This window comes from Erpetoichthys calabaricus, chromosome 1 (assembly GCF_900747795.2).
Source record: "Erpetoichthys calabaricus chromosome 1, fErpCal1.3, whole genome shotgun sequence".
NCBI classification, from domain to species: domain Eukaryota; kingdom Metazoa; phylum Chordata; class Cladistia; order Polypteriformes; family Polypteridae; genus Erpetoichthys; species Erpetoichthys calabaricus.
This window is the reverse complement of record NC_041394.2, coordinates 266,896,102-266,923,009: the sequence shown is the minus strand read 5'-3', so window position 1 is coordinate 266,923,009 and position 26,908 is coordinate 266,896,102. Positions and strand designations below refer to the sequence as shown.

General features: G+C 38.8%; 1 protein-coding gene across 1 annotated transcript in view; it reads left to right on the top strand.

Moving 5' to 3' along the window:
- Positions 1-14,333, top strand: part of snd1 (staphylococcal nuclease and tudor domain containing 1) — a 535,431-nt gene extending 521,098 nt beyond the window's left edge. The window contains exons 23-24 of the mRNA XM_028814871.2: positions 6,518-6,562; positions 13,666-14,333. Of these exons, the coding sequence (XP_028670704.1) occupies positions 6,518-6,562; positions 13,666-13,731 (111 nt within the window). The 3' untranslated portion in view covers positions 13,732-14,333. The remainder of the gene's footprint in view (positions 1-6,517; positions 6,563-13,665) is intronic.
- Positions 14,334-26,908: the final 12,575 nt, after the last annotated feature.

Genomic DNA, 26,908 nt, shown 5'->3' with positions numbered 1-26,908 from the left:
TAAGGTGGCCCGGCATTACGACTTTTTTCGTAGGCTTCAGGGATTCTAGTGTTAAGAATAGCTCTTTTAAAGTACTCTTCTGGTCACAGTGTCCAGGCCTGATCCATTGATTGCAACAAGGCATTTTCATGCAAACACCCACTCTTAAACACACCAAATTGTCTTTCAGGCTACATGTATGACAAATGAAGCTGCTTATGCCCATAAATGCACAAAATATGAATATACCAGATTACACATACTTTTTTATTTTAGAAACAAAAATAAATTAACAGTAAACATTAAATGAACAGTTTACTGTAAAAGAGGATGTGTTGTGTTGTATAGTACTATACTGTATGTCTGTGTCATCAAAAAAATCTATTAACTTAGATGAAAATTTGTTTGTCATTGAAATCAGGAGTATTCACCAAACAGTATCTCTTCTTTGCAAAGTAAAATCCTCATTTTCTCACCTGTTTTTTCAACCTTTATAATGTAGTCTTTCATAAAGTACACCCAACAAATCCATTCCAGTGCCAAAGAATGTTAGTAGCAAAACATAAATTTCAATGATGTATGGAGCAATTTTATTTTATATGCATAATATGACATTATAGGCAGGTAAAATGAAAAAGGCCTATGGCTTTTCTCTGCTCACTGTGTCAGTTTGTCCTTGTTTGATTCCATCCAATTGCATTTCCACTGTGTCAGGTTAAATCATGCTATCCACTGTTCTATAAAATGTTAACTGCTACATTCTGGTGGTAGCTCAATACCTAATTAATTAGTCAAGTCCAAAAGTGAGTTTTAATTGAACTTCATAGTATTGACCAAATATCCTACCCTTAGGAGGGAGGACTGTTCAGGTCAGTAAAAATGCCCTTGATGGTCTTTGTCATTACAAGAATAGATCCTGAAAATTATTAATGCTTCAAGTGTGGTGTACTTGATAAACTATTTATTTAATTATTACCAATAATAAATACTACCATCATCTCCAGATGAAAAATATGAACATTTTAAAAGGCCCTGCAAAATCTCATTTCAGGTTATTTCATTTGTAGTCTTTTTAATTAGTTTGATTGCTTGCATAAAAAAATCTGAAAATAATACAGTTTGCCAGATATTAGAAATGTGTTTTAATATAAAATTTTGTTAGTACTCCTTTAAACAGATGACTAAATCCAAAAATAACATTTTTATATTTTTTAATTGTTGACACACATTTTTTTGATGAAGTAATTTGCATTATGATTTAGAGCTTGACACTGAGCACCCTTTTTATTTTTAAGACCAGAGCTCTAAGTAAAGCCAGCAGCACATTAGACAACTTCTGGTCAGAGGGGATATCAAACTTGACGACTACAACTGCCAGTTCTCATCGCTTTGAGGATGTCAGATTACACAGTTACTAATTGCAAGTGATGACAAATTGCACAACTCTGAAATGTCTTTCCAGCATTGTTTCACATTTCTAAAGTATTACAAGCTTGCTGCATACTGACAGCCATTTAACACTGTCTGGCTGCCACAGTGCCTGTACAAATGTATTTCAGGTGTAGGAAGATTAGCTGAAATCTCAAACTTTTTTTGCCCTTTTCAGTTCTGTCATGATATGACAAACATAAGATGGTTGAGCTTCTCTTCTGTTTGTGTACATCCAAAATGTTCTTTATTTCTCGTGGCAGCATACCATATCAGTTCTCACATGCATAAGAACCTATCTCATCTCTATTCCTTGAGACAAATACAGATTTATTTTATATAATTTTGGAAAATCGAACACCAGTCTAACAGAGTTGCTAGGGATATCATAATACACTTTCCTACCATATAAGGTTGCTTCATATGCCTTAGTTTAACAAGAGTAAGGTTCTTTATAAGATGTCTACCATTTATAACATATTATCTGACATGTTATGGCCATCAAATTGAATGTTGGTTGATTAAATATCTTGCCTATGTGTGTTGCTTAGCTAACCTCTGGATAATTGTGAGATAAAGCCTGAAACAAGTGATAGAGTTACAGTAGTAGTAATAATAATAATAATGCATTTTATTTATAGGGCATTTTACATTAGCAGTAAATCTCAAAAGTGCAACATAAAAAGTTAAACAAAGGTAAGGTAAAAACAGAGATAAAACAACAATAATTATAGCATTCTTGTTAATAAGCTTTCCTAAATAGAAAAGTCTTTAGCTGTTTTTTAAACAGCCCACAATCTGCTGTGTTCTTAGGCTCTCTGGTAGGGCATTCCAGAGCTGTGGAGCAGCGGCCGCAAAGGCTCAGTCTCCCATTGTATGATGTTTGATCACAGGGGGGCGAAGGCGGAAGGTATTTGTAAAACGGAGGTTTCTTGTAGTGGATTGTAGTATAAGGAGTTCCTTAAGATATTGTGGAGCATTTCCATGGATACACTGGTGAGTGAACAAACAGAGTTTGTATTCTATACGGAGATGAATAGGGAGCCAATGAAGTGATTGAAGGATTTGTGAAATGTGTTCATATTTCCGCACCCTCATCAGGATTCTTGCAGCACTGTTTTGAATTTGTTGTAGCTTTTGAAGGCTCTTGTTGGATATCCCGATGAGGAGTGCATTACAATAGTCCAGTCTGGATGAGACAAAGGCATGAACCAGCTTTTCAGCATCACAGAGGGAGAGGTAGGGACGGAGTTTGGCTATGTTTCGCAGATGGAATGCAATTTTACAAAGGTGATGGATATGTATATCAAATGACAGATGGGAGTCTAACTTGACACCCTGATTTGTAACAGAAGGGTAGAGGGTAATGGTACGGTCAGAAAAGGAAATACAATGTACAGAGGAACGAAGTTGATGGGGGGTGCCAATTAAAAGAGCTTCAGTTTTGGTGCTGTTCAGCTTGAGTAAGTTCTTGGATATCCAGGCCTCAATCTCATCCAAGCAAGAGGAAAAAGTTGATGGAGGTGTAAGAGAAGTTGAATCCAGTCTCACATAGAGCTGCGTATCATCGGTATAGCAATGGAATGGAACTCCATGCTTGCGGATGATTTGACCCAGGGGTAGTATATAGATATTAAAGAGGGTCGGCCCAAGGACTGATCCTTGTGGGACCCCACAGGTGACAGTGTGAATATGAGATTTAGCATCCCCCAAGGCCACATACTCGGTCCTGTCTGTAAGATAGGACTTGAACCCCTCCAGAGCAATGCCAGAAAGTCCAATTGTATAGTGAAGATGATGGAGAATATTATGATCTACCGTATCAAATTCAGCTGTAAGGTCCAGGAGGATAAGAAGTGATGGAGAGCCAAGGTCAGCAGCCACCAGGAGGTCATTGGTGACTCTGGCCAGGGCTGTCTCTGTGCTGTGAGAAGTTTAGAAACCAGACTGAAATTTTTCAAACAGATTGAATTTTTTGAGATGATCCTGAAGCTGAACCAAAACAACCTTTTCCAAAACCCTAGACAAAAATGGAAGGTTGGAGATCGGATGATAGTTTGCTATCACTTCAGGATCCAAAGAGGATTTTTTTAAATGAGGTCTAGTTTTTGCAGTTTTCAAGGCCAGTGGGACTAAGCCGCTCAGGAGAGAGTGATTAGTGATATCAGCAATAAGAGGGCTTATATCTGATACATTAGCTTTTACCAGAGAAGTAGGAAAAGGGTCCACTGAACATGTTGAAGGACTCATCCTCTGTATGATGTCCTCAACTTCTTTAACTGTGGTACAGAGGAACTGGGGTAGGCAGCCCATTGGCTTTGATGTAGAAACCATCCAGCAATGGAGGGCTGGAGGCAGACGATGAGGAGCGGATGCTGTCCACTTTAGAGGTGAAATATTTAGTAAAATTATTGCACTGCTCCTCTGTGAAATTATTACAGGTGTAGGAGTGAGGATTGAATAAATGGTTTATCACAGAAAAAAGTTGTTTAGAATTTCCAGTTCTGTTGTTGATTAAATATGAATAGTATTGAGATCTGGTAGTGGTCAGTGCCCTAGAGTAGTTTTTTTGGTGTTCCCGATAAGCTAATTTGTGGACTGTTGAACTGGTTGCAACAAAACGCCGCTAAAGGGCTTGCTCAGCTGTTTTCATCTGTCGAAGCTCACTTGTAAACCACAGGGCAGATTTTACAAAAGAGACCACTCGTTATTTAACTGAGGCATGGGTCTCAAAGATGTTGTGGAGCCCATTGTTGTAGTAATCGACTAATTCACTGACTGAAGAAAGGTGGGGAGCAATGGAAAAGATCTTAATGTCGGCATTTAAATCAGTCAAATTTATTTTTTTCAGGATCCTGAAGCAGATACAGCGCTGTGGTTTAGAGTATAGTGAATTTGTGGGTAAATCCACTGAGACAATTTTGTGATCGGAAACACCCAGTAGTAAGCAATAAAACCAGTAGATAGTAATGGAATTAGTAAGTACAATGTATGAATCCTTCCTCAACTCTCTATGTAGAAATACTGCTACAACAAGATGGTGTTAACTATTTGCTGTATACCATCACTCAGTAGCCTGTAACAAATAGTAATTGTCTAAATACCAAAAAGGACTACTTTTCTAAGTCTGTGTTATATTTTTACATTTTTCTTTTATAATAAAAGAATTTTTCAAAATGTTGAGGGTTTTTTTTCTTAAATCTATTTTGAATGTGCTTTACCTTTCATCTAGAATACAAAAAATTATGCTATGAGCATCCTGGGTTCAAGAAAAGGAATCTTGCTAATCGTGCTCCTCTCCTCTACGCCAGAGAAGTCCACATTTCAACAGCCCCACTTTTTTAATCCAGTCAGTCAGGAAACACATCCTTTAGACAGACAGCCCAGCTCTTCTGTCATTTGCACTACACTTATGGGCTGTTAAAACTTAAACTTTACAGCTAGTGCAGGTTCATGAAAGAAAGAAAAATCAGATACATACTTAATTTTTTTTGCTCACGATGCAAAATTAGTCTGCTTTTAATTTTTGTACTTCTGTATGATGTACGGTAGTAAACTGCTTTGCTAATACAATTTGTGCTCTTTTACTCTTTGTGAGGAACTAACAGTGATACAAAGCCAAAAAGTAAATCCAATGAAAAAATGTAAATTAGTAATCTGACAACTTCCTCTGGTGTTGGTTCAACATGGTGGCTGCAGCAGAATAATATGACATCTTCAGCTGACAGTGTTTAAGGGAATGATCAATCAACATGAAGATTCTGCACATTGACCAGCTCATAATATATTTGGTTTGTCATATTTGGGGTCCTAGGCTCTATCTATCTGTCTGTCTGTCTGTCTGTCTGAGTGAAACCCATTCTTTTCATGTCATGAGACACCACGTCCAACAGCATTTCTTTGGCCTTTCCCTTCCACCCCTGAAGACATATCCTCATCCTTTTGTTTTGTATGTTCAAAACACCTGTTTTTCTGTAGCACAATGCTTACCACCTCAACGCCAAGTCTTTCTCTTACTTCGGTTTTGTCTCTGTGACACTTATCACATCCATTTGATCATTTTCATCTCTGTTCTTCCCAACTTTACTTCATCTTGTGGGGTCATCTGCCATGACTCAGTCTCCCAAAGCATTCTAACCCTCACACAGATTTAATAAACTTCATGCTTCAGTTTCAGAGAGGCTCCTGGAATTTCTCCCTTGCACCCTACTCACTGTTGCTATCATGGCTTTACTGACATCTCCATCTGCACTCAGCTTTGTTTTGTTATTGATACAAAATCGGCAGCATACCAAAACTACCATTACAGTCCTTCATGCACTTTGTTGGTCCCCCTCTCTTATCATGAAAAGCACTGGACTCATGAGGAATCCCTGTTGCAGCCCCACATTCACCTTTCAAACTTGAACTTTCCTCAACTGTCCAGGCAGCCATTCCTGCTTCCTTGTATGTTGACATCACCATCGACCCTACCCATTCTGGTTGGGATATATGTTTAAAGAAACATTAGGATTATCACTTCAGTTTTTTTTGAAGAAGTCCAAGTTTCTGAAGTAGTTTTCTATCCTATACATCTTCAAGTTTCAAATTGCAAAATTTGAAAAGACACATTTCCATATGAAAGTTTCCATCTGAAATAGCTACACAGCCACAAATGGAACATTATATCAACATGGTTTACTCATATGCAAAATAAAAAGTCTACTACCATTTTAAGCGGTTTTCTTTTTGAAAGGTATAAAATTTTACTACTGTTCAAAGTCAATTAAGTAGTAGTTTTATTTGCTTCTATTGTCTTGTACTCCAAAGTAAGATGGTCATCTTTTTTTGAACTTGACCTTGATTTCATAATATAAAAGAAAATGTTAAAATGAAGTAAAAATACACAAGTGTAATTCAAGCATATCAATTTATACAGTTCACTTGCTGTAAGGAAGATCATTAAAATGATAATTGAAAATTGGTTTATTAACATACCAAAACTTGCACATTCTCTTTTGCGTTTCATTAATTGTTTTTAATAAAAATCTGTCATTTATCCATTTTCGAGTTAACTCAATCCACTTGTGTTAGCTGTACATTTTTAAACATTTTTTATTCTTCTTTACAGGTTACTGAATACCTTAATGCACAGGAGGCTGCCAAGGCTGCCAGAGTAAGTATTTCTAGGACTCTCTCTTTAATTTTGCTGATTAATAGAAGAAGTGGATCTCATTTTCTTTTACATTTCTTTTACATAAAGCATGAATTTATGTGCGAAATCTGAACAGTAGAACAATTATAATGAGAAAAGGCCTTTTATCCCAACAAGCTTGTCCATCAAAGTCACCTAACATCAAGTTGAGATTTAAATATCCTTAAAGTGCCACTTTCCACCTCACTTATTGATAATTTATTCCATGTGTCTGTGCATGAAGAAATCCTTACTAATATCTTACCTGAACAATATTCCAACTGTGTCTCCATGTTCTTGCTGAAGAAATTATTTTAAAGTAACAGCTAGGATCCACTGTACATAACTACCAAAATGTTAAACCCCGTGGCTAATATTGTGTTGTTTCCCCTTATGCTGCCTTCACATCTCTGACAAGTTGGGGTGTGAACTCTAGAAGACCTCTGAAGGGTTCCTATGATAGCTGGTCCCAAGACGTTAGCCGCCAGTCCTTTGAGTTTTTTAGGTGTCGAGGTGGGGCTTCCAAGAATTGGAATTGTTTTTTTGGCTTATCCCACAGATGCTCCATCTGGTTTAGATCTGGGGAATTTGGAGACCAAGTCAACACATTGAACTCTTTGTTGTGTTCTTGAAACCATTCCTGAACACATTTTGCAGTGTGGCAGGTTTCATTATCCTGCTGAAAGAGGCCATTGCCATCAGGGAATACCATTGCCATAAAGGGCTGTACGTGGTCTGCAACAATCATTAGTATGTGTCAAAGTAACAAGTGCCTTTGCCAGCATGCTCACTTCCCCATAGTGTATTCTGCTGCCATCTTTTCCCCAGGTAAATGATGCACATGCACCCAGCTGTTCACATGATCTAAAATAAAAATTATTCTTCAGGCCACCTTCTTCCATTACTCCATATTCCAGTTCTGATGCTTTGTGGTCATTGTAGGTGTTTTTGGCGGTGAATAGAAGTCAGCATGGGCCCTCTGACTAGTCTGTGGCTATATAGCAGCAAACTGAAATGTACTGTGTGTTTGGACACTTTTTATTCATGGCCAGCATTAGGGTTTTCAGCAGTTGTGCTACAGCCCACCAGATGGGCTATCCTTTACTTCCCACATGCAACAGTGAGCCTTGGGTGCTTGTGAACCTGTCACCAGTTTACTGGTTGTTCTTCTTTGGTCAACTTTTGCTAGGTACTAGCCACGGTGTACTGAGAACACCCCATAAGACTTCCCATTTTGAAGATGCTGTGACCTAGTTGTCTAGCCATCACAATTTGACCCTTGTCAAAGTCACTCAGATCCTTACGCTTGCCCATTTTAACGTTATTCCAGTACATTACATTTAAGAATTAACTATTCACTTGCTGCCTAATACTGTATATACCACCCCCTGACAGGTGCCATTGTAACTAGATTATCAGTGTTAATGACTTTAAACGTCAGTGGTTTTAATGCTGTGGCTGATAGAAGTATTTAAGTGATTGTTCTTTAGCTTGAATGCATTTTATGTCTTTTGCATACCATATTTATTTTAATCTGCATGGAATACTGATAAAAAGTAGATTATGTATTTTTCTGTAGCACCAGTTTATACATCGTGGCAAAGTAATTTGTTATGTTAGGTTTTGCTAATTTCATGTAAACAAAACCTAACTGAATCCAATTCAGTTGCTGATGTCTACATTTAGTACTAAAAGTACACAAGTATCAATGGAATATGTTAATGCTGTGCAGTTTCTTTGTCTTAAAATTCTGTTTATTTTTAGACAGTTTTGTAACCTCTCTGTTTCTGTTTAATTTCTTATTGTTGATTAACACTAGAATTACCAGAGCCTACGAAAAAACTCGTAAATCCGTCCCACCTTAAATCGCGTCTTAAATCCGTTTGCACCTCTCCGCCAGAGTCCTTTGTCATCTAAATGTGCTGATAAACCAAAGCTACTAGCAGCCAGCTATTCCATCCCCCCACCGACTTAGAATGAACTTTTCTCCTAGCTCAAGCCTTGCCTTGATTTGATTACCTGGGACTGAAGTGGAGTTTTACAGTGGAAATAATTCTAGCGTTATTTGGAATACACGCATTTCATGTGTGTTCCATTTCTATAGTAGGCTGTCCAAACACATTTTTAAAACAGAAACGTTTTTAATATTCTAATAGTAAATGACAAAATGTAGGCATAAACTATATAACGTATGAAGCCTGAAGTCCATATATCAAAGAAACACTTTCACAAAAGGTACAAATAAGAGAACACGTGCGCTTTCATTCAAAAAAAAAAAAAAAAAAAAAAAAGCCGCGTTAGCATGCCACATTGACACACTTATTACAACCGCCGCGATGGCGTAATGATATCAATTCCTGACTGGGGATCAGAGGGTGGCGAGTTCGATCCCGCACGGCTCCACTTCGAGAAATTAACTCCTCTTATTCTTACAATTTTAGAATAACAACATAAATTTGATTTCAGTCTGTAACAGCCGGTGTAACTTATGATACTGGTAAAGGTTAGCTTTTTTTTTTTTTTTTTTTTTTTTTTTTAATTCACTTTTCATTCTCGCAGTCGCATTCAGAATCAATCCATACAACCCCATCTGACACAGCTGGTTTCACATAAATAAAAGTGCACTTTTATTCAAGACTATAACCGAAGAATAAAGAAAGCAAGTTACAGTTGGTGGTTGATACGACAGCTTGCGTGGTGCAATGTTAAGAACTGCTGATTTCCGATCCGTGCTATATAAAATCATCACATTCAAATATTAACAGTTCCCACACACCCAAGGTCCGCCATTCCTACATTTACGACATGTGTACTTGTTGCAGTGTACACACCTCTCTGTGCTATGGTTCCTATTACAGTGAATGAGCACCTGACACTGTACTTTCTTCCCTGGGGGAAGCTGAGGTCTTAGAACGGAAGTTTGTTGACGCTGTATCATCTTTTCTTTTTCCATCGCCTTTTCCTGTAAGAAGCGATGACGAAGTTCCTCTGCAAGGTGAGCCATGAACACTCTTCTTTTCTCAGTGGACCCCGTGCATGCCTTATACACTACGTGTGCGTTAATCGCTGCTAGGTCAAGGATGTTGTAGAACACAGCAACCGGCCACCTGCGTGTTCCTGTTCGCACTGAACAAGCACGCGCCTTCTGGTCCATGATGTCAACGCCACGCTGGGGAAAAAAGAAAGACAAATATATGTGACATTTTGAAGAAATCATTTTATCACCAGAATAGCACCAGAATACTTCGTCACACTAATATTTTTTTTATTAGCATACCTTCATGTGGTTGTAGTCTGTGACCGTGTTTGTTTTTTTTATCTTGCCCAATCTCCACATCATGGTGCATTGTGCTGAGAATGCAGACAAACTTCATCTTTTTGGGCACATACACTGTCAGCATGGCACTGGGAGATCTAAACACCAGCGTGGAGAATTGTTCATGTACTGAACTGACTTTAAGCTGCAGGTGGAAGTTCCCGTCGCACTTTATTCATGGTGCCAAGCAGAGTTGTATTGCGGTGCAGCAGTCTATTAGCCAGTGAAAGTGACGTGAAGAAGTTGTCTGTTGTTACGGTTCTGCCTTTTTGGATTGCGGCAGATTTGGAGACAAAGTACATGTGCAATGCCACTCCTTATTTAGGAAAAGATCCCAGTCGTCCCACGGGAGAAAGACTTTCCGAGTCTGTGGTCATAAAGCTTATGGAGCCATTTCTGGACAAAGGCAGAACCGTAACAACAGACAACTTCTTCACGTCACTTTCGCTGGCTAATAGACTGCTGCACCGCAATACAACTCCGCTTGGCACCATGAATAAAGTGCGACGGGAACTTCCACCTGCAGCTAAAGTCAGTTCAGTACATGAACAATTCTCCACGCTGGTGTTTAGATCTCCCAGTGCCATGCTGACAGTGTATGTGCCCAAAAAGATGAAGTCTGTCTGCATTCTCAGCACAATGCACCATGATGTGGAGATTGGGCAAGATAAAAAAAAAAAAAACAAACACGGTCACAGACTACAACCACATGAAGGTATGCTAATAAAAAAAATATTAGTGTGACGAAGTATTCTGGTGCTATTCTGGTGATAAAATGATTTCTTCAAAATGTCACATATATTTGTCTTTCTTTTTTCCCCAGCGTGGCGTTGACGTCATGGACCAGAAGGCGCGTGCTTGTTCAGTGCGAACAGGAACACGCAGGTGGCCGGTTGCTGTGTTCTACAACATCCTTGACCTAGCAGCGATGAACGCACACGTAGTGTATAAGGCATGCACGGGGTCCGCTGAGAAAAGAAGACTGTTCATGGCTCACCTTGCAGAGGAACTTCGTCGTCGCTTCTTACAGGAAAAGGCGATGGAAAAAGAAAAGATGACACAGCGTCAACAAACTTCCGTTCTAAGACCTCAGCTTCCCCCAGGGAAGAAAGTACAGTGTCAGGTGCTCATTCACTGTAATAGGAACCATAGCACAGAGAGGTGTGTACACTGCAACAAGTACACATGTCGTAAATGTAGGAATGGCGGACCTTGGGTGTGTGGGAACTGTTAATATTTGAATGTGATGATTTTATATAGCACGGATCGGAAATCAGCAGTTCTTAACATTGCACCACGCAAGCTGTCGTATCAACCACCAACTGTAACTTGCTTTCTTTATTCTTCGGTTATAGTCTTGAATAAAAGTGCACTTTTATTTATGTGAAACCAGCTGTGTCAGATGGGGTTGTATGGATTGATTCTGAATGCGACTGCGAGAATGAAAAGTGAATTTAAAAAAAAAAAAAAAAAAAAAAAAAAAAAGCTAACCTTTACCAGTATCATAAGTTACACCGGCTGTTACAGACTGAAATCAAATTTATGTTGTTATTCTAAAATTGTAAGAATAAGAGGAGTTAATTTCTCGAAGTGGAGCCGTGCGGGATCGAACTCGCCACCCTCTGATCCCCAGTCAGGAATTGATATCATTACGCCATCGCGGCGGTTGTAATAAGTGTGTCAATGTGGCATGCTAACGCGGCTTTTTTTTTTTTTTTTTTTTTTTTTTGAATGAAAGCGCACGTGTTCTCTTATTTGTACCTTTTGTGAAAGTGTTTCTTTGATATATGGACTTCAGGCTTCATACGTTATATAGTTTATGCCTACATTTTGTCATTTACTATTAGAATATTAAAAACGTTTCTGTTTTAAAAATGTGTTTGGACAGCCTACTATAGAAATGGAACATACATGAAATGCGTGTATTCCAAATAACGCTAGAATTATTTCCACTGTAAAACTCCACTTCAGTCCCAGGTAATCAAATCAAGGCAAGGCTTGAGCTAGGAGAAAAGTTCATTCTAAGTCGGTGGGGGGATGGAATAGCTGGCTGCTAGTAGCTTTGGTTTATCAGCACATTTAGATGACAAAGGACTCTGGCGGAGAGGTGCAAACGGATTTAAGACGCGATTTAAGGTAGGACGGATTTACGAGTTTTTTCGTAGGCTCTGGTAATTCTAGTGTTAATAAATACAGTAAAGTGAAAAAAAAAATCCTCAAGTTTTCTGCATTGTTGCAAAGTTTTCATAGGAAATTTAAGTAGATCTTTTCATTGGTTAAAGTAAAACAAAGAATGTAGTTTGTGAGGAAGCAAAGTAAATGTATTGAGAAAGTTAATGAAATGCTTATCCTTTTATTGTCCCTAAGTAAAGTTAATCCAGTTATTAGTAAAGTTATGGCTGAATCCTGAATCCAAGATGTAACTTGCCTGAAGAAGGGGCCTGAGTTGCCTCGAAAGCTTGCATATTGTAATCTTTTTAGTTAGCCAATAAAAGGTGTCATTTTGGCTTTTCTCTACAACCTCCAGAAAAGATGTTGTTTATTGATATCATTCTAGAAACAGTTCCCAGTCTCTGTTGTCTAAATGCTTTGAGATGATTGGCTAATCCTAGAGCAATTAACTTCTTCCCAGAATCTTGTTGGGGCAAGGTATTAGACTGTAAATGAAATTGCAAATACACTTAAAACATCTTTCAGACCTGTTACAACTTGCCTAAGGTTAGGGTTTATTTCTCATCTATCAGTATCAGACAAGCATGTTTATTTTTCAGTAGTTGAAGATAGACATTTTAGTTTTGGAAACCACCTTGAGATATTATGGCGAAAGAAATGATAAGTTCAAAAAACATGTTTCTGGTTTGAAGTAGTATTGCAAGGAGGTACAAAGTTCCTTCACAGCACATTTGGATGACAGTGACTTTCATGAGACATCTGTTTTCAGTTATTTCAAATAAAGAAACAAGTGTAAATGGGTTATTGTTGAAGTTGCACATACCTGTGTTTTGTGTTAATTTTTATCAAACATTAGGTTTTAATTGACAGTCTAATAACTTTCACCATAAATTATATGCAATAATGCAGAAAATCAGATGGGGAAAAAACTTTTAAGTCTTTATACATATTTTAAAGTTATAATTAATACATTGGATTATTAAATATCTCATTTTTGTTACTGGCCATGACCTGGAACATCTTTACGTGTTCTGAACCTGCTTAGTCCATTATAGGGTTGCAGAGAGCTGTAACCTATGCTGGCACTGTTAGGATTAAAGCAGAAATAAATATACCCACTCTCTTTTGTTACAGACTCCCCATTAGCCTAACAAATGCATTGAAACCATTATTTTTTATCATATAGGTGTACTTTTCCTTCTAAGTTCAAATGTCATCAAGCTTTTTTAGATTTTATTTTTTCAGTATTTATTTGTCATTATGTGTTTAATCTTACTGAGTTTTCTTTAGGCTGTTAACCATCTGTTCTAACCTGCTGTCTATCTGCCTTTGACGAAAACAAATATGGCAGTACTTCAGGGATTAATTTAAATCAGGGTTTTATACTAACAGGATTTATTACTAGCATGTAGAGTGTTTCTTTCCAACCCCCCAGAACTTTCCATTAACAACACCAAGATAGGCTAACTTAAGTCAATTATAAATAGTTTTGGTATTTGCAGTCAGTTAACCTGATTATTATTCTTCCAGAGATTATTTTATTTGTATGTTTATTTTCTTTCTTTCTTTTTTTCTTTTTTTTTTTTTTTTTATACAGTTGAACCTTTGGCGCTATGGAGATTTCCGAGCTGATGATGCAGATGAATTTGGCTTCAGTCGTTAAACCTGCCATTCCAAAGACTTTTTTTTTTTTTGAAGATATCATTAGCATAACTCTGCTGAGATGGTCCTTTTTCCACATTTTATATATATATATATATATATATATATATATATATATATATATATATATATATATGCAGAAATATATAAATAAATTGCTCAGTGCCTGTTGCATTCATATCTTGCATCTCAGCCCTTTGGAGACGTTTACACCAAATAATCTTTAAATATTTCAAAACCCAAGATAATCTGAATCATTTCGCCTATAATTATCCGATTGTGATTTGATATTTTCATGCAGTTTGGGGGATGTTACATTTCCTTTTCTAAAACATTTCAGATAAAGAACTATATGCATTAATCTGTTTTAATATACATATACACTCAAATTGAGGTTAAAATGAGAGTTTTACCTCAGTGTAGAATTTTACACATATATTAATGTTTTTTCTCACCCTCGTGTATTTAAAATAAATTGTTTTTCCAATTAACGGTTATTTCTATTTCCTGTATGCTGTGATAAACAGTATTTGATTTTGATGTCAAATGGTTATGTGTTTAAATCCTGTGCCCCAATAAAATAGTAACTACCTAAATATGACAGATCAATGTTCTTGTTTTTTATGTTTCTAAAGGAAAATGATAAAAGTGACATAAAATGTGACTACTCATTGGTGTAGGCGTTTACTGTGCATGTGAATGTTTTAAGTTAGTTTTGCGTTTTCAAAATATAAACATATTTATTATTGGTTATTTTAAAAATATATGATGTATGAAAATACATGAGATAAAGTCAACATCTTACACTGGCCCCTTCTGTATGGTACTGCTATTACACATGCATGTTGTAAGTAATTATCTAACAGCTCTGTTCATAGTACAAAGGTTAAAAGAAGGTTATGCATAGCACATCCCCTAATTAAAAAAATTTTGATCAACCAGCACCATGACATTTTGCCAGCTCCTTTGTACATTGATAGTCAAATCCTCCCAACAGATACTACAGAAAGTCTTTAGCCTATGGCTTTTCCTGTGAGCGTACCTTGGTCCAGCTTCATCCTGTGAAGATTGTAGTTTTGAATTGGGCCCATGTTCCATAGTGAAAAGTCTGCAGAATGACAATACTTTCAAACTCCATGATTTCAGTCAGAGGATGGCCAAAGCCTGTCCTGGTAGTACTTAGGAACAAGGTAGGAAACAAACCTGGGCATGGAGCCCATCCATTGCAGGGCTTTCACATGCACTCATCTCATCAGGGTTTGTTTGAATTTGGCTCTCAACTTTCAGATTTTTGAGGATGTGTTCAGAAAAATCAGTATAATTGGGTTGGCGTGAGCAAACATTTTCAGTTACATTTGCCTGTGAGCTCTGCTTTCTATTGTGCAAAATAATGTTCTGTCCATTAATAATATTTAATATATAATAATAGTATTTATTAAAGAGGTATATTTATTTAAACTATTCCAGCACAGTTTGTTCATTCAAAAACAATGTGTGTTGCTCATGACTGGAACAACCACTTGACTGTGTACCATTTTAATAGGCCATTACATAATCTAATTTTTAAGCAGTCATTCTCAGTTACTGAAATATAAATATTAAGGTCACCAATGTTTTACATTGGTGATGTAACTGCAAAGAAGATGAAGAGAAGTTTAATTTAGTTCGATACCTTATTTTTTGGAATACTGTGATGGGTTAGTCCAGCTTCCAGAGATTCTTCTTGCCTTATACCTACTGCTTGCTCCAGGTACTCTGTGACACTGCTCCGAGTAAATGGGTGTCAAAGATGGAGATGGCTATATGGATGTTACTACTCGATCTCTGTTTTGGCCAGAGCATTTAATCTATGGACTTCCTGGTGTGTGTGTTTTTGTTTTTTTTTTAATTTCTGTAAAAAAGGAACAGAAATTGAATAATTGTGTTTAATTAGTTTAATTAATTCCAAGTGGTTTTATGTCAGTTTTTTAGGTGTAATATGGGTGCACAGAGATGGTGGGTGCAGTGCCCCATTCCTCTTTCTCTTTGATAGCATTACATTTTGTGTACAGAAAATCCCATTTGTGCAGTGAAGGGCTGTGTTTTTTAAGAGGCCCATTTGTTTAAAGGCTGCACTTTTCGTCTGCAACTGTGGATACGTCATAAGTATGTTGTGTTTTATAGACCCAATCTAAGGGGAAAAACTTCAAATATTAACAATAATAATAAAAATACACATAAAACTGCATCTGCACAGTATAAGTAACACTAGCAGTGTTCACCCTATGTTTAAATATCTAGTTATTTTTGCTTGCATATTCGAGTCTTAATTTTGTGTTAATTTGGGAGACTTATTTTAGAGCAAATAAGCACATGAATAATGTTTGTGAGGAACTAACTACATCACTGTAAAGTTAGTTTTAAAAAGATTCACCAGAGGTCCTTCCATTCCAAGTTTTTTTAATTGATTTCCAAGAGGAGGCCTGTTGTGCTGTCTCTCATTTGTAAAGTTTCGTCTACCCAGATGTAATTGAGAAGGTGAGTGGACATCCTAACACTTCTTTCTACACTACTGGAAAGTATTGCGTGCTGAAATGTTTAAAAAAATAATAATAATTGCCCCCCTCAGAGGAAACATTGGGAGGGTGATGTATTGCCCAAGCAAATCTCAGCTAGGCTAGAAAAATGCTGATATCAATGGCATGGTCATATAGAGTGATTTGTGTAACTTTCAGTAATGGCAACAGAAGCCAGAAGTTGAAAAACTGCTTCTTCCATGGCCTGATCATCACAACACAGGATATCATATGCTGTATAATCAGCCACTATCGCATTGGCCTAATGCAAGTCAGAGTTACTGGCATCCAAAATCTATCCAGGTCGCATTAGAAGCAAACCAGGAGCCCACCCTAGCTGGGGCTTCAGGCCATTGTACTTCACATTAACACAAGAAAAGGTCAAACCTGACATTCTTCAGGGTCAGCATTAGTTATTAGACATAATTACAACAAGCAATTCCCACCTTTAACTGTATTTCACTGACATCTTTTTCTAACATTAAAACAAAAGTCATGACCATCAGGGACAATTTTTTCTGGCAGGTCTTAAACTGTGTTTGGGCCTTTATATCTTGCCAGTTTGGTGGCATCACGCTAGGGTTCTGTGGCATTATGGTAGACCTATTTAAATGAACACTAGATACACACATCTAGCAGCATGGTTAATGGACACTGCACTTAAAGTTAGGCTAATATCCTCAATGTCTTATCTGTTTACCAGCAAGCCCTCGATTCTCGAAAGAATTGCAAATCCAAGAATGGCAATCACTTTCTGTTCCCTCCAATACTTGGAGGGATGAAATATCATGGAGGGTGGGTGCGTCCTGGGAAAGTTCATGTAATGAAATAAACATATTTGTACTAAAGCGGTTTCTTTTTGGAGCTGTGACTCAGTTGTAGGCGCCTTCATTTATTGTTTTTATCAATGCAGTCTCTTTTTTGTTTTTCTATGGCTGTGTCGTCAGCGAGAAGTCGGTTGCTGATGGCGGCGGATTCGCGTGCTGAAGTGACTATGGCAGTGGATCCGGGCATGGAGGGCTACATTACTAAACGAACGTGGTATATGCGGTGGTGTGGGCAGTCGCGTTCGGGCGGCTGTACAACCTGGCGTGCACGCTTTACCTCAGGTTTAGTTCACAGGTCGTAGCCATGGTAAAGTTTTCATTTAATTAAATAAACATATTTGTACTAAAGCGGTTTCTTTGTGTGGGCGCCTTCGTTCATTGTTTTTATCCATACGGGCTCGTTTACAGGTCGTAGCCATACAGGTTCATGTTTGTATTACTAATCGTTGAGCTCCTTCCATTTGGAGCCGTGACTCCTTTGCCGCAGCTGTGTCAGAAGTGCGTTGTGGGTGCGTTCGTTCATTGTGTTTATCCATACGGGCTCGTTTTGTATTTCCGTTAGTTGAGCTCTTTCATTGTGGAGCCGTGATGTCTTTGCTTCTGGTGTGTCTGAAGTGTGTCGTAGGAGGCTCCGTGTATTGTTTTTATCCATGCGGTCTCGTCTTTGTTGTTCTGTGGCTGTGTCGTTAGGTAGAAGTCGTTTACTGTTAGGAAGCATACTTCAACTTACACACACTGACTGCTGGCACAGTGGATTAGAGCAGGTGTAGTTTACAGGTTGTGGTGTTTGGGCGCCACGCACTGACTCTGTGAACTACGGGCTCGGTTTTGTATTACAAATCGTTGAGCTCACAGGTTGTGTTCTTCGGGCGCCACCTACCGACTCTGGGAAGCCGCTGGGTTTGACTCTGGGGCGGCGCAGTGCGCATGCGCGTCGGTGCGTCCGCCGTCCGTGCATAAATTAAACTGTGGTTTAGTAATTTAGATAAATAACTTTTTCCTTGCAAGTCTGAACATTTGATCTGGTGGCACACTTGGAGGCAACACCTTCTCATATGTGTCCATTGCCCAGGCCGTCCTTTGTTACAAGATATTTAGCGAGCAAGAGTTCATTGTTCAACAAGTTTGGTCTCTCTTTCTTTTTCTTTTTCTTTTTTTTTTTTATACATAAACAGAATACTCCAGGATATCAGAGAATCTCTCATCAAAGATATCCTACTTGACCTGCGCTTGGTAAGTCATTTATGGATGTCTATTTCTCTTTCCAAAGACACACGTGTGCACATGATCTAACATGTACTGGCATAGCAATACCAATAGCATGGTTCTTTGTATTAGTGATGAGGAATAAGGGTATGTTTTATTGATAATTTTGTTTTATATATATGTACAGTACAGAAACACAACTTACAAAAATTTTAACTTTACACAAACTAAGCAGATCATAACACAAAAAATGAAGGAAAATTAAGCACTTAAATCACTGTGGTTTTATCCAGAGCAGGAAATGCTCCTCTCCGTAAGCTGATGTCCAGTGGTGCAAGCTGATGGTGTTTAGGTGACAATTGTTCTTTCAGTCTGTCATACAGTGTAAGGAGGTGCAAAGAAGAGTGAGACACTGTCCTCTTGTGTTGTCAGCACTCTTACATCACACTGCACACATAATTTCACTGTCTTATTTATCACATATATATTCTAATGTGGACTGGATGCATCATTTTTGGGAAACAAAGCTCTGTTCAAAGTCTTGCTGTCCTCCCCTGAAACAAGGTGCCGTTGAGTGGAATCATCACTGGCAGAGCTGTACACAGATACATGGAGACAAAAGAGAGGAGCAAGGACTGAGAAGAGATAAATATGTAGCGTTTGGATACCAAACAATGGATTGACAATATGAGAATGTTTGGAGGGATGTTTGTTTACTTCTGGCAATGTCCATTTACAAGATTTTCCAAAACAATATGTGCTTGTGCTGCATCATTTCAGAAAATATGTAGGAATTGCATTTAACAATCCTCTAAACAGGGTGGCGCAGTGGGTAGTGCTGCTGCCTCGCAGTTAGGAGCCCTGGGTTCACTTCCTGGGTCCTCCCTGTGTGGAGTTTGCATGTTCTCCCCGTGTCTTTGTGAGTTTCCTCCAGGTACTCCGGTTTCCTCCCACAGTCCAAAGACGTGCATTGGCGATTCTAAATTGTCCATAGTGTGTGCTTGGTGTGTGTGTGTGCGCACTGCAGTGGGCTGGCGCCCTGCCCGGGATTTGTTCCCTGCCATGCGCCCTAAGTTGGCTGGTGTAGTTAGGATATAGCGGGTTGGATAATGGATGGATGGATGAATTCTCTAAACTTAGTAGTCAATTTACTAAAACTGAAAAAGCTTAATATACTGACAAAATTATAAAAAAAAAAACAAGTATGATGATTAGCTTTATACAGTAACTCATGATTCCTGTTTACTGATCCCTAATCAATGCGCAACATCAGAGTTTTTACAATGAAGGTCCAGTATGAGAAACCTTTTTTTGCATGCCAGGAAGAAATGTTGTAAATGGTTATCGACGCAGGATGATATTTTCAGGTTTTGAATGCAAGTCTGCATTCGAGAGTTGATTAGTTAGAATTAAATCAGTCAATTGCAAATTATTCAAGAGCGGCATTCCTGTTTGTTTCAATTGCTTAATTTTATTTTACTGTATCTGTGTGTCCTGTGCTACTCCATTTTGAGGAATAATATCATTTTTTCCATTGCTGCTCTTGTTATTATTGGAATGTTATTTATTTTGTAGCCTATAACAACTTGTGCTCAAAGAGTAAAATAAGTGTTCCTGAATGAAATAATGAAACAATAACATGGAGTGTCGAGGTGGCCTCTGACAAACTGAGTGCAGCACATTTGGAAGATCACCTGTAAAGATCTTGGGCCTCATGTATAATGCCATGTTTAGAATTCACACTAAAACGGCGTATGGACAAAAAAAATCCAGATGCATAAAACTGTGCGTAAGCCAAGTCCCACACACTTCTTCTATAAATTCCAATGAACGTGAAATTTAGCTCACATGCGCGCATGCGCAGCCCCACCTCGACTCCTCCCATAATTTTGCATATTTGAATATGCAAATTAATATAAATAGCTCCTTTCATTCAGTGTGTTGTTAAAAGTCAATGGCAAAATCACATGAAAAAAATGAAGAATTTCGGCAAATGCGAAGTGGAGGAAAGGAAAAATGTACTATTTGTTGCCTTAAGCAGTGGTATAAGCAAGAAAAGGAAATTGATGGATTGACACAGCTTGACAGAGACACTTGAAAGTTCAAATTCAGAAAGTCGCACAGTGCCCAAGATAATAAAGAATCAGTCAGATATCAAAGTCAACGTGAAAAGGCGAGTTGCAGCCCACCATCTGTTTATTCTGTTTCAGATAGTATTACAAAAGCTAACCCCCGTGCCGAGGATGCGATGATGGTGCTGCTGTACCCAGCACATCTTCAGGCTCTGGCTGTGCACACACCTCTGCCATTTGGTTGTGTGCTGACAGACACTGTTCTGGAGTCACAAAATGCAAATGTGGATGATGTAAGAAATCTGGCCAATGAACTGAGGAATGTAAGTGCTGTACTATAAGACCACAAATTAAATGAGTTGTTAAAAAATAAATGCTGCATCTGATTACCTGTTTTTACATTCTGCTAACTACATTCAAATGAAATTGTAGCGCTGTCCAATTTGGCTAATCAGTTGGTGGGTCAGGTTCATTATACCGCATATCTTCAGGTAGGAGCAAGCCTTGATTGTGTACCACATTATGCAGCATGCTATATGCTTGCACAATGCAACACATTTCTGTGTACTATAGAGCAGCACATTAATACAATGGAAATGCTTTCTATTTACATAAGCAAATTTATTCTCTGATGGCGCCTTTATAGTGTAGCGTTGGCACCAAGTGCTACAATGGATCAATTCTCTGCTTTTTACATGGCTCTTTGATGTGACTTGCGATTATTAAAAGAACTGCCTGCCTTATGCCGCGCTAGTTGGGAAAAGAACCTGTGACTGCGGAGTAGCCATTTTTATAGGTTGTACAGCTAAATATGATATAATGCCAGCTCATTCTTTTGTTGATGTCAAGCAGATAATACCATTCTATACAGTTGGCATGGTGTGACTCAGTGATGTTTGTGAAATACAGGCAGACCCCAGGTTACATACGAGATAGGGACTATAGGTTTGTACTTAAGTTGAATTTGTATGTAAGTTGGAACTGGTACATTATTTTAATAAATGCTATTGTTGACCGACTGTAACTAAGTACTCTGCCAATGAATGATGGAGTTTCACCTCTCTCTGACCTTTTTATTATTTCTACTTTATTTTCAGTGGTAATGGTTTTTCTCTTCTTTACTGTATCACCAGCACTTGCATCAGAGTTGTGTTTCAGAGACATTCTTGAAGGGTGAAGACAAAAGGTTAAGATGAGCTCTTCTGCACAGCACTGTACACGCTATCACAGCAGAAAGGCACCCGTCAACACGTCTGATGTACTGACAAGAGACAACTTCCTGCTATGTGCGTAACAGTACAAGCAAGCTTGCTATTGAGAATGAATGGGGGCGGCGAGGGGTAGTTCATCACCAGCCCACCTCACAGTCACCTCCACTACAGTATGCTGCCACCGAGAACGAACACGGTGTGGCCAAATGTGGGTAGTGAATCACCCAACCCCAATTCAACAGGCAGCCATCCGAGGCACACTACAATGCCACCCCCGCCGCCCAGTTCAGCCACAACCGGGTCACCACTTTTGCAGCATTACCAGCCGTGTGTGCTGGGCGGGCAGTGAAACACCCCCCTCTGCTCCATCCAGCCTGTATCCAGTCAGGAGCAGTAGCTGCGGCGGCGTAGTGGGCGGGCAGCGAACCATAATCCTGCACACAAGCGACAGCTGTTGCCTCGGTGACTATGGACCACGGGTCACCGCTTGCCGCCGGGAGCCGCCCAAGAAACACTACACTGTGTGAGCAGCGAAATCGCCCCCCTCCAGCCACCGCTTGCAGCATCCCCAGGCCAAAGATGATGGAGCGGCAGTTACTGAGGCGCATGCGTCGCAGCTGCTTTCTCGTTCGTAAGTCGTAGGTCGGATGTCCGTAACCTGGGGACTACCTGTACCCGATTGGTCAGCAAGTTCATGTTGAAAAGATCCTGTGGCTAAAAACCCAAGAGTGAACAGAACTTGCAAAGTAGCAATTCCTCAAAGTCTGCCCTTATAAAGCTGGCGCCAGTTCAGCACACAGCTCCAAGAGAATAGCTCTTGAAGACTGAAATCGACTTAGAAGACAGTCATCATCATCTATAAATATGCGCTGCCTTCTAATTCTTCCATTTGAAATATCTTCTAACAACACTAAAGCAGCTTTGGAAGTTGGAATGTTTTCCCATTCAATTCACCATTATATTGTTACAGAATGATTACAATCAAGTGAATTAAATTTGTAAACAATATGCAATTAATTCCGGTGCAGTTGGTAAATCCCGCATCATGGATGTGAATGTGAAAAAAAAGGGACACAACACAGAAAAAAATAGCATTGCTTTGACGCTGGGTACTGCCAGATTGTAAAATCGAGCAGAAAAGTGCATATGTATGGTGTGAGGCTGCCGTGAAAATATGCGTGGCTTTACAGCAAGTTTAGTATTTATACATCTCAAAGTGAGTGTGGAAATGGGTGCACGCAACATTTTTGTGCGTACACACAGTTCATACATGAGGCCCCTTGTGTATGTTATCAGATGTTAAGACTAGATGTTACTACTACAAGAAATTACAACATGTTAATGGCAGCTGGACATTTGCATTGAGGCAGAAAAGCTTGTAAGTCAACATCTGTATTGTTTTTAAAAAATGCAACCTGCCCAAATTTTGCTGCCCTTGGCAACTGCTTAATTCTCTGTCCCAGCTGTTTTTAGTGCATTACATTTTTTGTGAAATCAAAACTTTAGATTTTTTTTTTTTTTTTTTTTTTTTGGGAAAGTGCGGACACTATTGCCCATCTCCAAGTGGTCACTAAGGTGGAAATCAACACCCAGTGTTATGATCTTTCTCTGGCGTGATGTGAGCGTACAAGTTAACAAAAATACTGAGGAAATGGAAAAAAGCAACTCAACAGATCATGTAACAGAGATAAACTCCAAGGAAAGAGAACGTGTTTTTTTTTTTTCTTTTTTCTAACAAAGAAAGAGAGAGCAGTAGAGAGAATAAATGAGGATGGTACATTTGAGTGATTAAAAATAATTTTTAAATTTGACTGTTTCCTGTCCAGACATGTGTATTCCTTAATATCTATATTGCTACTTTTAGGCTTTACAGGAGCCAGAGCATTCTTAAATTTCAGATGGCAGCCATTGCCGGCACTCCTGGCCTTATTGGTTGGCTAAAGTTGAACGGATTTCTGTGTTTTAATGATGATACACAACACCTTTGTGGTGTGCCACATCCTGAATCAGAAAGAGAATGGGCGACTTTCAGCCAAAGCTATCTGCAGCTCATTCTGTGAAAAGCCTCAAACACTTGGGCAGGCAGCACCTCACACAGCAGCTGTGTGGTTTTAATATGTCCATCATCCTTCCTCCTCTACTTCTGCTGCCTTTGGTTTCATTGCTGGGTCAGAGGTGCTGGCATTACTGGTTAGTCTTGTGCTCCTGTTCTCAGTATTTCCCCATTTAGCCATTCAAGACATTAAGCCCCCTTTCATCGATATGTTTAATGAAAAGTTTAAGATCAGATGCGACTTGTCCATGCTCATACATAATTTATCATGCTACGTTGTTTAGCATGACCCTAACTGCTGAAGAGCCTTATTTCAACTAAAACCTGTTAACATTTGACTTGACATTTCATCTCAACTCAGTTTGGAAAGTTAGCTCTCTTGTTCTGTCCTCAACTGACACATTTACACTGGGCCTAAACTTAAAGTGTTTGCTTTGCCCGTCATTATACCCCACATGGCCCATTCTAATGCAATATGGCAGCTCTCTCTGTAAAAGCAGCTGACATTATAATCAGAGTCCTAATTGATCTAATTTAAACATACTTAATGCAATACCCAATTTGTCAAATCAGTGCAATAAAACAAATGGAGCCCGTGGCAGGAAGACGCTCCCAAATGAAGCTGCCACATCAACTTATTTTAGGAGCCAGAAGGGGACATCAAGCCCCAGATTCTCTTTGAGGTAGCAGATTTAGAGGAACATCAAAAAAAAAAAAAAAAAGGTTCTGAGTGAGAATGGATGTCGTAATCTTTTAGCTGCTTTTACATAAAGAACAAACTCCAGCACCATGAGCAGCTCTGGCATCCATGTGCCATCTGAAAATTAGCCTGCCATTTGAAAAGCTCTCAGTTTGAACAGACAGTGTATTAGCAGTTCATCTGGTAGACTCACAGCGCAATTGCTTTGAAATAATGACATTATCACCCACCCTTAAGTGAGGAATACATTAACCTTGTTTTATAACAGAAAATCCTCTCAAAGCCATTTTCTTTTTGCTACATTCATTTTCATCTGTATGTAATTCAGTATGTAAGCAGCCATGAAAAATACAAATGTTGTTCTAACCTTTCAGACTGGTATCTATTCTGTTTTTATTTATCTCATTGTATCTCTTTTATCTGTCTAGTCTAAGCCCGCTGTCATTTGGGCAATATAGCTCAGCAGACACTGATACAATTTGAACCACGTTCCTTTTACCAGCCTGCTTTCCTCCTTAGCAGCTCTCCGATTGTTCTTGCTGTGCCACTGGGCACACAAAAGCCAGTAACGTTCATGCTGAGTATTAGAGGACCTTGCATCCAGTTGGCTTCCACTCCTCTCCTCACAGGGATTCACACTAAACCCTGATACGTACTTACCTGCTTGACAAGGCCTTATAGAAGTCCACAAAGTGCACAAATGGACCTTGATTCTTTTTACCACAGATACCCAGGATGCCACCCTTCAGCCGCTGTGCCTCTCCAGCCCTTCTTTAAGCACTGGTCATGTCAAATCAAAGGAGGGCCTCTATAGTCTGGGAGATATGTGACATTACTAACCATACCAAGTAAGCAGAAGTCTCAAGGTGACTTTGACTTACAAGTTCTCTGACTCAATAAAAATGTCCAATACATGGAACTGCATCACATGGTTCACAGTTACTGGGTATACAGTTGAGGTCAGAAGTTCACAAACAATTACTTCACAGATTTTATACTAACAAACTATAAATTTAGCATATCACATAAATTTGGCATATCGTTTAAGACAGGCATGTCAAACTCACTACCATTGGTGGGCCACTTCGACTGCCATACGTGCCGTCAGCGGGCCACACTGTAACAAATACTATTATACTATTATACAAAGTTACTGTAGCTTTCTTTCCAATACTGAAAACTTTAAAAAATGTAACACTTAAACTTTAAAGAAAAGCAATTTATTTCCATACAATCTCCGTTCAACAGCGTACAATTAGAGTCTTTGCCTCTTAGCTAGGTCCTTATATTATTACATTATATTCATTGCTTATATTGGAGTCTTACAGTGTGAGATTTATTTCTTTTGTCCCGACACTTGGCATCTCTTGTTAGTAACCAGTTTGTCAATATCAGGCTTGAAATCTTGTGCAGCTGCAACTTTTATGAGGGATGAAAGGTGCTCAACAGTAAGTCTTGCACGATGTGAGGTTTTGGTAGCTTTCATTAACGAAAACTGCTCACAAAGGTAAGTGCTTCCGAACATTGACAGTACTCTCGATGCCAACTTACGGATCTGCACATACGAGGGTGGCAGGTAAGCATACAAGCCTGGCACTCCAACTTTGTTGTATTTTGTCTTCAGAATAGAATCTGACTGCACTTCAATCAATTCCATTTGGATATTCTCAGGCGCATTCTCAACGTTGTAAGAGTATGGTGACGTAAACGGCGCAAAGTCTTGTTCGTGTGAACTGAAATCACGAAAACGCTCACTGAATTCATTGCTCAGTAATTCAAGTTGGAAAACAAATCCTCCAAAAATCTAATTTTACTTTATTAAGTTTACTTCAAAGTTTATATTGTAAAATAAGCCGATATGCAAAAAGCCATCTGACCTACACTCATTTTACAAACTCAAAATCACAAAAATATGTTAATACAGTGGAACCTCTAGATACGAGTTTAATTCGTTCCAGCACTGAGCTTGTATAGCGAATTTCTCGTATCTAGAACAAACTTCCCCATTGAAAAAAATGGAAATCCAGTTAATCCGTTCCGCACCCCAAATATATTAACATAAAAATAAATTTTCCTAACAAATAACACTGATATATATACTGTAGTCTACCTTTAATAAATAACACTGGTAAATAATATAACTGATTATTAAAAGAATCAAAACAGGTGTCCAAAGTGCAGTAGAGCATTCAATAAATCTTTAAATAAATAATCCTTAAAACAGTTGTGAAGTGGAGGTTTAAAATACACAAGAATAACAATCCTTTAACACGAGGTTAAAACGTCAAAAGGATGCAGTCTTTAAAAAACAGATGACAATCCCCGGTGCTTCTTCTCTGTTAGCGTCTCACCTGCGGGCTCTGCAACATGCGAGACACTCTTAATGCAGCTGACCTTCTCTACACCGTCCTGCTTCAGCTGTTTGGCTCGCCTGTTCAGCTCCACGCGAGCCTGCACTCACTCGCTCGCTCTCCCGCACTGCCTGCCTGCGCGTGCGCGCTCTCTCTCTCTCTCTCTTCTTTTACTTCTTCTCCCCCTTAACCGGCTCGCGCTT